This window comes from Sminthopsis crassicaudata, chromosome 2 (genome assembly GCF_048593235.1).
Source record: "Sminthopsis crassicaudata isolate SCR6 chromosome 2, ASM4859323v1, whole genome shotgun sequence".
NCBI classification, from domain to species: domain Eukaryota; kingdom Metazoa; phylum Chordata; class Mammalia; order Dasyuromorphia; family Dasyuridae; genus Sminthopsis; species Sminthopsis crassicaudata.
In genome coordinates, this window is record NC_133618.1 from 565,440,521 (window position 1) to 565,456,144 (window position 15,624).

The 15,624-nt window shown below is 42.2% G+C and overlaps 1 protein-coding gene across 4 annotated transcripts in view; it reads left to right on the forward strand.

The window, feature by feature from the left end:
* AEN (apoptosis enhancing nuclease) overlaps positions 1-15,624 on the forward strand; it is a 28,313-nt gene that overhangs the window by 451 nt on the left and 12,238 nt on the right. The window contains exons 1-4 of one of the 4 annotated variants that reach the window (XM_074295117.1): positions 24-893; positions 4,747-5,362; positions 6,548-6,751; positions 7,867-10,964. In XM_074295117.1, coding sequence (XP_074151218.1) covers positions 4,784-5,362; positions 6,548-6,751; positions 7,867-8,070 — 987 coding nt within the window. In that variant the 5' untranslated portion in view covers positions 24-893; positions 4,747-4,783 and the 3' untranslated portion in view covers positions 8,071-10,964. Of the gene's footprint in view, positions 1-23; positions 894-4,746; positions 5,363-6,547; positions 6,752-7,866; positions 10,965-15,624 lie in introns of those variants that run through there. The other 3 variants (XR_012486999.1, XM_074295116.1, XM_074295119.1) reach the window with 3 other exon arrangements.

Here is a 15,624-nt window from a genome sequence, read left to right on the forward strand (position 1 = left end):
CCCCCCGCCCCGCCCCGCCCCCAAAGGTTTAACCGGCATATCCGAGGTCAGGGTTCGAGGAAGGATTTGAACTTGGGTTCCCTGACTCGAGGTGCGGCAGAAAACCTGGGCTCTCGGAATCAGAGCACCTGACGTCAGTGCCGTCTCTGGTACTGGTTACTGTGGCGAGCCAGGTCCCTCTCTGGGGCTTTCCAGTTTCTCCAGCCTGACCTCATGACCCCAAATCCATGCTCTTTCCATAGCGCCACACTGCCTAATCTGGCCTCAGCTTCCCCTGCTCTAAGGGTGCAGTGGCCTAGAGGACCTACAAGGGGCTTTTGGGGGCTTTAAGTAAAAGAAAAAAAAAAAGATCATTTGGGTCCCACCTTGTGGCTCCGGGAGTTTCCGTTGGAAGGCTGCCCACCCGCCCGGAGGCCTCTCTTTGGGAGACTCGACCTTCGTCTTCCATAAAACTTACCTCCTAGCCAGTCTCCCAGTTTTGCAGAGGACACGGGTCTGGAGGGGCAGAGCAACTTGCTCAGGGTCCCCAGAGCCAATGGAAGTTGCAGCCTTTTTCCCGGAAGGCCTTCTCCCAGATTGGTTTATGTCATTTTTGTTCGTTTTTCACTAAGTGAAAATGGGCAGTCTTTGCCTCGATTTCTGCTTAGCCTTAATTGTTGAAGGGGTGTGGCCTCAGTCGGACTTGAGACCTATTGAAGGCTATCTTTGCATCCGGGGGCTTTCTCCGGTTCTGATGTGTATTTAACCACTGGACCCAGAAGGCTTCGGAGCAAGTGACCTGGCACAGCCCTCCTTCCCTCCCTCAAAATCTGCTCACCTGCATGTCATGCCTGGCACCCCCTCTCTGATGTGGCGGTTTTCTTCAGGAGCAAAGGGACAAACACAAAGCAGAAGTAAGATTTGAACCCAGAACCCGTGATTACAGATTATAGTAGTGCCTCCTGCCATTCGAGAATTATGTTGTTTGGATGCTCCAGAGTTCTGGGATGGTGGTGGTGAATTGGGTCCAGAAGACGAGGAAAGAGCCTGGCCAATGACTCGTCCTTACTGAAGCCCCTCTGAGGTCCCGATTAGAGTGCGCCAAGTCTGCACTGCCATTCCGAGCATTAGTCACCCAGAGGTCTGTCAGCACTAATAACTTACTCTGAACCCAGAGAGCCCATCCCTTGATGAGGTCATAGCAGTCAGTTTCACCTCTTCTGTGGGATGATTTCTCATGTAAAGTCCAGTCACTGAAATCTAAAGAGCATAAGTATCGTAATAGAATGAAATTTCAGCCTTTAGGATTAGGAAGGAAATGATTTCTGAGAAGGAAATCGGCAGTCTGGGTTCGGGCTCCACCGCCGCTACATACATGGTCATGGGCAGATCCCTTAGTGTCTGAGTCCCGTTTTCTGCACATCTGTTACACTAAGAAGTTGGAATAGATCACTCCCTCGCTTCCTTCCAGTGGCCCCATGTGCTTAGTCTAAACTCCTCACTTAGCTGAGAAGAAAACCGTTCCAGAGGGGAGGGGGCCAAGCTGGGTAGTCTGACCGCATGCTTTTCCTATCATTTGGCAGGGTGACAGTCTAGAATGTTACCTCCTGGTTCCTTGTAAGCCTCTATCCAGGCAAACTCAGATTCTCTTACACTTTATTCACGATTTATTTCCCGGATCCTCAACTTGGATTCCCAAACTTTCCTGCCATAGTTACCTTCTCTCCAAAGGTGTCTTACTGTCTATCAGTATGTACCTGACAGTGATTTTATGTAGGGATCCTACTGAAACAGCTTTAGGGGTTGCCCGCTAGAGCTCAGTCTCTGCCCCACTTATAAACCTCCCGACTTCTACAGAGCCCAAAGAAGGTCAGGTGGCTCATGTTTATTTAGTTTTTAGGTTACCAGATAATTGTATTGATTTTGCAGTCAGGGATACATTGGGAAATTAATGTGTAGTGTCTGAAAATAAAGAGAACACGTTAAAAGGGCTGTGGCCTTCCTCATGGCCTCGGCAGAGTTTTCAGCAAGCCAGTTCTGGTGACTAATTTACACAGGGGGATGAGGGGGTTCTCAGTTATTTCATTTCTCAGTGCCTCTCAGTCTTCAGTTGCATGGTAGGAAGAAAAAGCACTGCTATCAAAACTCTTTAAATTGGGTCTTTGCTACATTGCAGATGAGGAAACCAAGGCTTACTTACCAAGGCTAAATGATTTGGCCAAAGTGACAGTTACTAAATGGAAAAGTTAAAAATAGAATCTAGATGTCCCTGATTCCTGTTTAGGGTTTTTCTATTACACTTGCACTGTAAGTAAAATTCAGGTAAGGTCAGTCAGTCAATCTACTAGATTCTTGACCTGAAGGAAAATGACTAAATGAGATTGTGAATCAAGTCTGACTGCTTCAGGGTGGGGATGTATAAAACTCACAAATGAGTATAATTCATGTGTGTCATCCTGCTGTACTGTCTCTCTGTTGCTCATCTCTACTCCCCTAGAAAAAACACTTGGTTCAGTTCAAACTTAGGATCTGTTCCTTTCAGGCAACAGGCTGGAAAAAAGGATCTGAATGGAAGTAGGGAAATCTTACTGGTCCCTAGGATTTCTGCCTGCTATACATGGGCCTGAAGAAGTACTCTAATTCTGCCAGATATGGCTTATAAGAGAAATCTTTGAGATAAGGTCAGGGAAAATAACAAATCTCAGCTCCACTACTTCTACTATTGGCGTTCAGGGGAACTCCAGAATATTGGTATTCTGGGCCTTTGACCCAAAGAAATTTAGAGCATTAGATAATCTCCAAGTCGAGAGGCAGATTTTTATTGTAATTGTAATGTCAATTAAAGCAGTCTAAATTCCTAGAAAGGAAGATGGCAAAAAGCAAAGAGCAAACAGTTAAATTTCTGGAGAGAACAGAAAAAGATTATCCCATGATTGGGATAATGGGTGGGAAGTTTGGTAACAGGGGCTAACAACCCTTTTTCTTAAACTAAAAAGTATTCCTTGTCTGAGTTCAGGTATGGAATAGCAGCCTAGACTTTTGAATGACAAGCAGGCATCCTTGAAAGATAGTTTAGTGGAATAACGATATCAGGCCCAATTCCCTTTCTTCACACTCATTTTCCCAGGCTGTGCCATATTACTCCCCAAACCTACATTTCTTAAGGTGATTACATCATTCCCAAGACTGCATGATCTGGGCTTTCTTTTAAAGTGTTGGGATCTCTTCTATTATTGGGCTTTCTCCTATGTCATTCTCAAGGCCAAATTATTACCACAATATTCCTAAGGACTGAAAATCCTTAGGAATTACCTATTTACCACATCACCACTATTTTCTAACTTGGGGAAAGTCATTTTCAGGGTTTCAGTTTCCTCAACTATAGGATGAGGAGAAAACTCTCAAAAAGATTGGGTGACTTGCCTGAACTAAGGTTAAGAGGTAGGAGTCAAAAGACTCTTGAACCCATTAAAATGTTTAAAATAACAAAAAGGCAAAAATATGGATGGGAGTATAATGACAATGATTAATATAGGTTAATTAGAAGAGGTGAATTTTGACCACAGTTTATAAACATGAGATCCATAAAATCTAGAGATGGTATAGAAAGTGTTAACCAGGAAAAATTAAAAAACTTATGATATTGAGTATTATTGATCTGACAAGGATAGAAATACTGACAGTCACCTCTTAAGTACAGGGATTATTCATAGTATATAAAACAGTGAGGGAAATTTTCACCAAATGATTCCAGGAGACATGCTGCAGTCTCACTGGCAGCCTTGATGGGACTGGGTTTGGGGAAGCAAAGCAGTACACACAGACAAAACCCAGGAAGTTGTATCCAGACTCATTGGCTCAATCCTGTTAGGGTTCCTAGAGCCTATTACCTTTGAATACCAGTCATGAGTAAAAACTTTGATCTGGGGCTCCCACTATCCTTGACTGGTGAGTGACTCACTTGGCTGACTATTTCAGGTAGACCCATGACCATGTTTCTTTTTTTTTGGACAGCCGTCTTAGTGCCTCATCTCCTTTCCCTCTCATGATCCCTCTTCATTTCTAGTTCTGAATCTGTAATCAGATTGCTTTTGGAAAGAGGGTACGTTCATTTGGTTTCAACTCACTATATTTTCAAAACTGAAGGGTTGGCTGTAGTCATGCCTGGGGCTACCTCTCCCACCTGCATCCTCCAGAACCCCTCTGATGCCAAAGGTTTTGGCTTTCATTCCACACTTCAAATTCCTTCTTCCTCTGTCTTGTCTATAACCATAATTCCCCTGTTTGTGCTGAATTTAAACTCCTTGATGTGGCAGTCTCTCTTCCCTTTTTTATTTGTAGCAGTTTTTGTCTATGTGCCCTGCTTCTATCTCTGGGGGAGGAGGCCTGATCTAACCAGCTTTCGTCCATCAGCAAGTTGTACATGGGGTTTCTTTAGTAACAGTGAAAGGGAGGAGTTGACAAGCAGTATCCTCAAGTAAACAAAACTCAGGGGTATGTATCTAAAGATTCCATCAGTGTTCCCATTGTACCGGAGAGGAAACAGTTCATCCCTATCTGATTTAAATGTGGAGATCTAGGTTCTGATATTTACTATATGTGTGATCCTGTACTTAATGACAGGGCAGATTTCCTTCTGGGGTTCAACTGACACAACTATGAAGTGGATAGAGGGGGCAGATAAAGTCCTTTCCATGATCCCTTGTAACTCTAATGATCGAATGAGTTCTAGTGATTTCTTTGACTTTTCTGTTATCCCTTTCCTAGGGCACTGAGCAATAGTGGGTCACAGCCTGATAGAGAGATGGCCACCCATACTCCCGTCACTGAGCTGGCAGGAATGGCACCAAAAGAAAGCTCCAAATACTTTCAGTGCTCGAGCACGCCTTTTACCAACTCCAGTGGCAAGGATGCACCCCGCTGGCGGCACAAGAGGAGGAGCCGGCGGCACCAGCGCTTCATGATGCACAAGGCCCTTCTGGAGAAGCGAGGGGTGCTGAGTACCCCCCTGGAGTCAGAGGGCACCTTCCATTTGGCCAGCTCAGAGGTTCTAGAGGAAACAGAGAGGACCAGGAATAATGTACATCCTGCCACCCAGCCCAGAAAAAAGCCCATTCAGAAGATTGAACCCAGCAGAAGCACTACTTCTGGCCACGCTGTGCCCAACAAGTGTGTGGCCATTGACTGTGAGATGGTGGGCACTGGCCCTGGAGGGCGGGTGAGTGAGCTGGCCCGATGCTCAGTGGTGAGCTACTACGGGGATGTTCTGTATGACAAATACATCCGGCCTGAGACACCCATTGTGGATTATCGGACCCGCTGGAGCGGTATAACCCGCCGGCATATGCAGAATGCTATCCCCTTCAGGGTGGCACAGAAGGAGGTAGGAACATGACTGCGGAAAGTTCTGCTGATGGGCTAAGTATTAAGGGACCCCTAGTGGTTTTTCTCCAAAGAGGATTATTGTCCTGGTTTCATCATGTGGAAGATAGACTAGCTTTCAGAATGACTTTAGACTGTTGTATCCTCCTACCCCCAGTAATAGAGGCTAGTGATGTCAAATGGTGCAAAGAAAGCCGGCCTCAAAGTCAGGAAAACTTAGTATTTCTTGTGGCCCTTACTGGCCATAACTTTGAGGAAATCACTGAATCTCCCAATTCTCTAGGCAACTCTCCAAGACTAAAAGTTGTAGAGAAGGGCCAGCTTATAGTAGAAGAGGGAATTTCTTCTGGAATTTTAGTGAAATCACCAGTTCAGTATAGCATCTTCTAACATACTGTGGGGTGTGTAGTGCTCAGTAAATGGCTTTAGATAGGTTAATAAATGGAGGATGAGGAAAAATCCTCACTCCACTAGAAGAAGTTGTCCTAGACTAGATACTTTGGAAGAAGATGGGTTAGGCCAGATAAGAGGAAAAGCATCAAAAGCTGGGGAATTAGGAAGGGGTGGAATAAGTAGGAAAAGCATACTCCTTTATAATCTAGTTAAGGAGACAAGTTTTATACATATTCAAAACAGGCTATAATATAAACTCCCATTAACTGTCATGTATATAATGCTTTAAGATTTGCCAGATAGTTTACATATGCTGTTTGATTTTAGTCTTGCAGTAACCCTATGGGATAAGTTGTTATTATTCCCATTTTACTGATGAGGAAAGATTGAATGGGATTATGATTTACCAGTCACATAGTTAAGTGTCTGATGTGGGATTTGAACTCAGGTCTTCTAGATTCCACTCTATCTGCTATGCCATGTATGAGTCTGGGAAAGGAAAGAAATCAATAAGATATGTAGAATATGACTAAGTTGCGATTATTGTCCAATAAGCCCTGAACAGTTAGTAGATGGAATCCTCTTCATAAGAGATATCAGACTGTATTCTTACACTAGAATGGTCGATCAGGTGTGGGACAAGGACCCTAGGAGGAGGGTAGTCATGGATCCTCTTACAAGCCTGTTCTCTCCCTGGGGCACTCCTTGAACCCTTAAAAGATGCTGCCCACTTATAGCAGGTATTCATTGGTAAAGTGGTAAGAATCTCATTGATGCATTTCACATTTCTTAGATCCTTAAACTGCTGAAGGGCAAGTTGGTGGTGGGCCACGCACTCCATAATGACTTCCGGGCTCTCAAATACTTCCATCCCCGCAGACAAACTCGGGACACCCTTTCTGTCCCTAGCCTAATCAACCAAACTGGTTTCCCTGTCCGAGCCCAATCCTCTTCTCTCAAGAACCTGGCCCTGCAGCTGCTGAACAAAAAAATCCAGGTGTGTGAAGGTTGGGGGGAGGAAGGAATGGATAGACAAATGAGAATTCACATTGTAGAATGGGAGCTAAAGCTTATGGCATATCAGGTGGGGTGGTAGTCCCAGGTGTGGCTATAACCTGAAGAAATACCCCTCTGTCTCTTTCTGTGTCTGTGTCAATCTGAGAGAGAGAGAGAGAGAGAGAGAGAGAGAGAGAGAGAGAGAGAGAGAGAGAGAGTGAGAGAGAGAGAGAGTGAGAGAGAGTGTGTGTGTGTGTGTGTGTGTGTGTGTGTGATCATAGGATCCTGGATTTGGAGTCTCTTTTTGTAAATAAACACCTAAAGCTATAAAATGGCAGGATTGAGATTTGAATCTCTCCCTCTCCATTACTATTTGTGGTTTACTTTTTCTTGAAATTCCATTTTTCCCCAACTTGTCCAGGGTACTTTAGGCAACGATTTCTTTTTTTCACAGGCCCGAGTACTACTACATTCTGTGCTCTTTGCCTGTGCCTACCTTCCCCTTATTTGTGCCCTGTGAGATACGTTACTCTGGTTTTTTAAAAATGTAATATGTACAGGGTGCATGTTTTCACTATTCCTTTGTATTTAGTCCTTTGCAAACCTTACTCCCATCTCTATAATTGTTGCCATTCCAGGGCAGGCTACAGATGCAGAGAGAGAACACTGGATTTAAAGTCAATGGACCCAAGTTTCCAGCCTGTCTAGTCCAGCCTCTATCATCTACCTCTATGACCTTGGGCAAATCATTTAACTAATCTGAGCCTTGTCCCCTCATCTATAAAATGAGGGGGCTGGACTATAGATGACCTCTAAGGTCCCTTCCAGCTCAGATCCTTCCTTTACTCATTTATTCCTCTGAGGTCCTTCACAGGCCCCAGTCTCTCCCAGCTTTCCATTTTACCCTTTCAATTATGTTTCTGTCTGGATTTAGCCTTTTTTTTCTGCCCTAAAAAGATGCAAAAATCAGTTCATCTCCATCAGGAATTACTTGTTAAAATGTCTGCTCCTTTGTGGTCCTGGACAGAAGCCACCAGTGCAGCCTATATCTCTGTTCTCTGGGAGCTCATAATCTCCCTCAGCCTCCAAGGACATTGATTCTTTTTTCTTCTACAGGTTGGCCGGCATGGGCATTCATCTGTGGAAGACGCTACAACTGCCATGGAGCTCTACCGGCTGGTCGAGGTGCAGTGGGAGCTGAAAAAGGCCAGCAGCCCCCCTTCAAATTGTGAGGAAAGCCCTCAGGACAGCGGCACAGACATAGAGCACTACATGGAAGATCAGTTCTGGCTAGAAGAGGAGACTGAAGGCTGTAAATGATTGAAGGGCTCCCAGGGTGGGAAGAGTATGAGTTTCTGTGGGTAACCCAGTAAAATTGGCCTTGTAATATGTGTGGGAAGAATGGCTCTTTTGGTACTCTGGCCATTGGGCCCATTCATGCAAATGAGGCAATGGGCTGATCAGAAGAGATCTCCCATTTAGCATCCTTTGTCAGGTAGTAGCATGAGAAGGCTTTGGCTTCTAGAATGCCGTGGATTGGAGACTTTCTTCCTCCAACCCCCCACCCTCTGTGGACATTCTAGAAGCCAGCTTCCTCTGGTTTCAGCCACATTACTTGGAAGACATATTGGTAGTAAACTGTCAAACCAGCCTGCTGGTGAGGTTACAGCTTTTGATGTCTCCTGGTGAACAGTGTTTTGTGAAATTCACAAGACCCTCCAAGAGCTTGTGTGTTCATCTTGGGCCAATGATGCACAATGAACTGCATCACCTCCCTACCCTCGAGTTACTCTGGTTTTTAAAAATATACTGTGCACAGGGTATGTGTTTTCACTGTTCCTTTGTACTTATTCCTATGCAAAACTTTTATTCCCGTCTCTAAAATGGGGGTACTTGTCGTTGCCTTTCAGGGGCAGGCTGCAGCTACAGGCAGAGAACACTGGATTTAAAGTCAGTGGATCTTAGTTTACATCCTGTTTCTGTCACCTGCCTCTGTGACCTTGGGCAAATCATTTAACTGATCTAAGCTTGGGTTTCCTTATCTATAAAATTGAGGGGACTGGACTAGATGGATCTCTAAGTCCCTTCCAACTCAGACCTATGATCTCAGGGAGTAGAGGAATTACAGCAAAATTTTGGGGTTTTGAGCTTAGGTTATAGGTGCTGTAACAGACTAAAAGTATGAAATTCTCTATTACAACAATGGAGTAAAGGAGTTTGAGCCCCAGTAGTTCTAAATTCCTACAATCTTTCTATGGACCAGTATGAATATTACAAGAGGAAAGAAATCCACCCAGAAGCACCTCTAAGCTTTTTAGGTGTCGTATAATAGGAGGACTAACTTTTGAGTCCAAATTGGATAGAAGTTCATATCTGCTGCTTACTTTGTGTGGCTTGGTTTAAATTTTTCATGTCTCTGTTTTGTGAGAGGGTTGGACCGATGTCTAAGGACTAATCCATCTCTGAAGCCTCCTGTCATTCTGTGATAGTTTATATGGTCTGATGACCTTGTTTACATGCTTGCTGGTGTGTTAGAAGGAAGAGGAGAAAACTGCTCAGATTTCAGTGTTCCTACACTTCCATTGGCTTGAATCAGGAATTCTTCCCCATCACTAGTGCTGAAGTCTTATATGGGATCACCCCCAAAACAGTGGCATATTGATACACATGGGCTTCCCCGATATCTCTGTATAGATGAGGAAAGTAAAATCTTAGGAGGCACTGACTTGACTAAGGTCATCTAGCTAGTTGGTTGTAAAACCTATTAATTGGAGAACAAGGATATACTGTCGGGTTAGGTTTGAAGAATACTTAATCCTATGAAAAGATCATCCCCTTTGGTGTACATTCATTACATTTGATGTTGATGTACATTGATTGGCAATAATTCACTTCATTTTAAAGAACATTTCCTTTCCCTTCGTTTTTCCCCTCATTTCTTCTTGCTTCTTCCTCCTCTTACACTCCTCCCTTTAGTTCTTTCAGCTCTTTGCTTTTGTGTTTAGTCTTCTCAAGAGCCATTTCACTCTTAAGAACACATTTTAGAAATGTCTGAGCATGCTAGGATTTCCCAGAAAACATGGGAAAGAACCCTTGGCTTAGACAGAACTATTTATTGTTTAGACTTGAATATTCCAGCAGGTGACCCCGACTCAGATGTGATCACTATCTGGTAGTTTTATTTATTCTCATTTCAGGCACTGGAACACTTGTTGCCTCATAATCAATTAATAGAACATTGGCCTGGGCTGTTAAGAAATTAGGGATCCAGTCCTAACCCTCCTAGTTGCCTGAAAATCCCCATCCTTTATCCCTCATCCCCTGTCGCCAGGTAATCAGTGGGTCATTTATGCTGGTGCTTTATTTAGGTGGTGTGGGAGAGGGCATAAAAGGTTTCTTAGATGGTAGGATCTTTGTGGCCACTAGGGACATTTTGTTTTTGACTCCTCAGGCCCAACAATGCTTGTCACATAGGCACTCAAAAAATGCTTCTTGATCGATTGGCCAGTGATAGTTGCTGTAGTCAGCTTTTGCTTATTTGCTTTTCTCTGCATCTCTAGTGATTTAATCTGAGGTTTTCCTTTGTGTCCAACTGTCAAAGGAATGAAATGGATTTTCATATGTCCTGATTGAAGGATGTCTTAGATCCAGATGCAGTTATGAATAAAATCACATGATGTGATTCAAAGCCAGATATCAGTTGCTCTGGGATTATCTGCTCTTACTAATTTTATTTTTGACACTGCTTCTAACCATTATGCAGATGATTGAGAGTTAACTATATAAATTTTAGATAACATAGTAATTGTTTGCCTTTCCTGAGGATTTTCTTCACTTAAATTGCAGAGTGCTAATCTTCCACGACCTTACTTACATCAGGACCGATATGGTTTGTGAAGACTAACTTCCTAGCATTTAATATGGCAGCAGCGGGTCCTATTGTTTCTGGGGCTTTCTAGTTTCCTCTGAGCTTTTCCAGGTTGGCTGGGAATTACAGCAATGGAGTCATTGTGCCCAGAATTGACAAGAGGGGAAGAAAAAAGCAGGTTAAAAGATTTTGGATTGCTGGCTGGACAGGACAGGGAGGGATGTCTATATTCTGACCTCTGTTACTGTGTTGGTGGGAAAAGGGAGGGACTGGGATAGACTTAGATTATATTTGAAACCACCTATTAGAAACTGTTGCCATTGACTGATTAAAGCTCATTTGAAAATATCTGGCTCTGTGTGTATGTGTGTTTTGATTTAACTTTTATCTTCTAGTTCTTCCTCTGTGGAGCCATATGGAAGCAACAGGCCCCTTGTAGAGGATGGGATGCACAGTCCCGTTTCATCTCTTAGTTCCAAGAAACACTGTCTTTAGAAAGAGGCTCTCCTAGCCTTCCAGCAGTAGGCTTTGCGTTTGGTTTTTGGAGTGGCTTTGTGTTATACCATCCATACTTTTTCTTCTAGTTCTCTCAAGATTGTGGGACAGTTGACTAGAATTAGTGGTGGATACCTGTTCTCTGGGTGAAGCCCTCTAGCAAATATAAATGGTTCTCATGTTTTAAAGTGGAACATTCTACAGACCTTTATATAAATTGATTTTTACTTATTGAGAATTTGTCTGTGGATGTGGGGAAGGGAAGAAAGGAGGGGGCTGGTTAAGGACACATGATGTCAGGGACAGAGAAACAAGAATAGGAGGAATACAAGGGTCGGGCTAGGCATAACGGGGGTTGGATAAAGATGGAAGAGGACTGGTGATACAGCAGCTAGTACCAATATATGGAAAAAGGTTGGGGTCAGACATGGGTGGATGGAGTGGGGTTAAGGTCTCTTGACACCAAGACCTCAATCCAATTGGACCACTATTTCTCCTCAAATCTGTTCTTAGGCTTTTACTTGGAGGGCATTTTTGTTGGGTGTTGAGAGACCATTTAGCACCAAGCTGAGGGATAAAGAGCACAATACTATATTAACTTTAGTTAGCATAGTTAGCATAGCATCCAAAATAGCATTGGAATGTGGATTTCTTTCAGGGTACTTTACATAAAATTCAATTTGTATAATACAAATTTATGTTAAAGAACTATCTGTATACGATACCATTCTTCATTTCATGCAAGCTAAATCTTCTGAGTCATGGTCTTGAACAAGACTTCTAAATCTTTTTGGTGTCTGGCAATCTGGTGAAGCTTATAGACTCCTCAGAATACACTTTTAACTATTCATAATTGAAATGCTGAATTTCAGATAGGTTAGTAAAAATAAAGATCTTTTTTTTCTTATTTATATCCATGGACCTTATCCTACCCTGCCCAATCTATCATTAAAAATTTCTAAGAACTATATGCTTTGTGTAGTCAGGGACTGGCTTTATGTAAATTTTGTGTCATAAGTATCTCTATTCTCCATCTCTTCTTTCAATACATAAAGCAGTCTCATTAAATCCCAAATTATTGGGAACTTGAAGTAGATCTGAGAAGAGTGATTTCATTTGATGTAGGAACACTATTGTCTAACTTTTTTTTTTTTTTTTTTTTTTTTTTTTTTTTTGCTGAGACAATTGGGGTCACACAGCTAGGAAGTGCTAAGTGTCTGAGGTCAGATTTGCACTGAGGTCTAACTGACTTCAGGGCTGGTTACTAGCTCATTTATAACAGAACAGAGGTTCTTAACTGTGGGGTCCAAATCCTAAAAGGGTTTGTTTATGCATAGATTTAAGTGGGACTAAACTTGAATGAGAAAAATGACAATTTTTCAATGTAATTATTTACTTCATGATTCTACATATTTTATTTTTTGTATTTAAAATTATTCTGAGGAATCCTTAGATTTTAGGCTAACCAATATATCCAAGACACACACACACACAAAACAACCTTTGACTTAGCACAGTTCCTGTCAATAGAATAGGTGTTTAAGAAAGGCTTCTTGACTTAGGATCTTCAAGACACCCAGAGGTTAAGTAAACTCACCAATCATAGAGGCAGCTTAGTGGTGTGGTAGGTAGAACCCAAAAGATAAAACACAGTCCAGAAAATATGAATTTGGAAACTTCCTTAGCTACTACAGTAGCTGTGTGACCCTGGGCAAGGCAGCTGAACTTTGAACCTCAGTTTTCTCATCTGTAAAAAGAGAATAATAATAGTACTTACTTCTCAAGGTTATTGTGAGGCACAAATGATAGAGCATATAGAAAATGGCCTTTAAACTTTTGAAGTGCTATATAAATGCTACCTATTAGTAAGCTAATAAGGGACAGATGATATTTAAAACCCAGACCTTTCTAATTCCAAAGTTGAGCCAAGGACTCAGATCTTCAATATTCATTGAGCTCTTGTAGGGGTGAGGAACAGCCAGGAAGCTGTATAAGGCTGGAGTAATCATTTATTAAGGTAACCACAGATGGTGATGATAATGAACTGAAAGCTATGACAATCCCTGCTTGAGTTCTATAAGTTAATAATTTTGTATGGCCCATGAATGATGAAGTAAATATCCAAATGGCCTTTGGCAGAAAAAAAGTTCCCCACCCTTGACCCATTGGATAGCTAGGGTTCCACTAAAGGTTTTTAGAACAAGCTTATCTTCTCAGACTTTGAAAGGATGGCATGTGTATAACTTTGTAGGGCCGGAGAGCTTGTGCCTGGGCTGATGTTCCTGCTTCAGACAGTCCTTAGCCGATACAATTATTGTCTGCAGGTTTGATAGTTTTCGGGTCAGGGAGGATTCAAGGACAGGCTTCACCTGGGTCAATGACTGCTTGCTCATTTGCCTCAGCTGCTGTGAAGCTCTAATTTTATGTTGTTAGAAGCTGTGTCCACTTTGATTCTTATAATTATTGGACTCATCTCATTTGTGCTTGATCAAGTTCATCCCTCAATTATTAAAAAAAATGCCCTTAGTAAAATTTAAACTTCTTCAGTCAATTAGCAATCACTTAAGCACTTTCTGCATACCAGATGCTGATGAAAACCATCTGGGATCTATGTATCTACGCCCAACACCCAACGCAGGTACTTAATAAATGCCTACTTGCTTTTTTGCTTAATGCTTATTAGGACCACACTGGGCAATCAACGGAACAAACTTACATGGTGATAGACCCCACCTCTTGCACTCCCCTACCACCCACCGAAGGTCAGGAGGTAAAGCATGCCCTTGAAGAAAATCTCCCATTGACTGACTGTGTTAGCTATTTGAATCTTACAAGCACATAGCAACAGTGAAATGGGTTAGACATATAGTACATAGCTAGCCCATAATTTCATCCAAAATCTAGCCCTACCCCTAGGAACTTTTTAACCTTAAATTGAAAATTAAGTTCCCTTGACAATATTCCCTTTCTTGATTGAATACAGTGACAGTAGTGAGTGTTATTTTACCTTTCCAAGACTGTTTCCTCATCCACTTATGGCTGTTGTGAGGGAATCACATTGTAAGCACTTTAAAGCATTGTGTTAATAATAATATTTATTCATTAATCCCTGACACTGACAAACAACATTTCTGTTGACTACAACTTAGAGCTGTGGGTATTGAATCATGTTAGGGAGCAATACCAGCTATATTTATTGCTTGTGGCTAAAAGGCAAATTTCTTCCTTCTGCCTCCTTGATATTCTTCATTCTATCTTGACTCCTCCATCTGCAAATGCTTCCTATAAAGAGAATGTGTATTGGCTTGGCTCTTGGTTGAAGGCTGTACTCTACTCCCCCAAAACTATTTGGTAATAATAACCTACTCATAGTGCTGCTTGTTGAGGATCTCAGATTTTTCTGTAGTGTTTATATTATGTTCCCTACCCCTGATGTATTGGATACCTATGATTCCACTAAAGAAGGACTTATAGAACAAGCTTGTCTCCTCTGGCTTTGAAAAGATGGTATCTGTGTATCTTTGTAGGGCAGGAGATCTTGTGCCTGGGCTTTATGGTATTATGAGCTTTGGTGGCAGCTGGTAGTATGGTGGACAATGTTGGGTCTAGAATCAGAAAGATTAAGTTTGAATGTAGATTCAGGTACTTATTAGCTGTGTGACCTATGACAAGTCACTTCACCTTTATTTCCTTCAGCTTCCTCAATTCAAAAATGAGTGAAATGATAGTGCATACCTTGTAAGGTTGTTATGAGGAACAAATGAATTATTTGTAAAAAAGTGAGTAATGGTTCCTGGCAATAGTAGGTGCCTATATAAATGCTTATTTTCTGCCCTTACTTACCCTTTCCCTCTTTAAAGATTTTTGTTTCATCCCGTTGAACTTTATACAAAGGTAGTCTCACTATGTTATCTACTGACTGGCTCACTTTACCTATCTCTTGAGCCTAGACCACCTTCTCTAGATAAATCACAGTGTGGGTCTTCTTCCTTTAAACCCATAGGGATCAAAGCTGGAAGAGACTTTAGAGGTCAACTTCAAACCCTTACAGTTTACAATTGAGAAAACTGAGATTAAGTAAGTGACTTGTGCATGGTGGTGAAGCAAGCCCAGAATCCTCTGACCTAATGTTCTGTTATACACCATTCTGACCTGTTTTTCTCCTTCCAGTTCCAAATTAATAGCCACAGAGATCCAATTTCTTTACTATGACCAAACAAATGTCCTCAACTCTTCTCCCTATAGTGTCAGACTGGCAAGAGCCCTGTGATGTTGTAGGATATTCTCCCATTGGGTCCAAACTTTACTACAGTTATTGTAGAGGGATGATTCAGGGAGGAGGAGACTGATGATAAAAGGAAGGAAAATGTTGCAATAGAATCAGTCAATTCAAATGACTCAGGATGATAGAGCAAAGGACTTTCCTGTTTGTTTTGATGGAGGAGAGTATGTGGAAAAATGGAACACTGGAGAAAAGCGCAGCCAAGTGCCCTGTGAAGAAATGTAGTCAT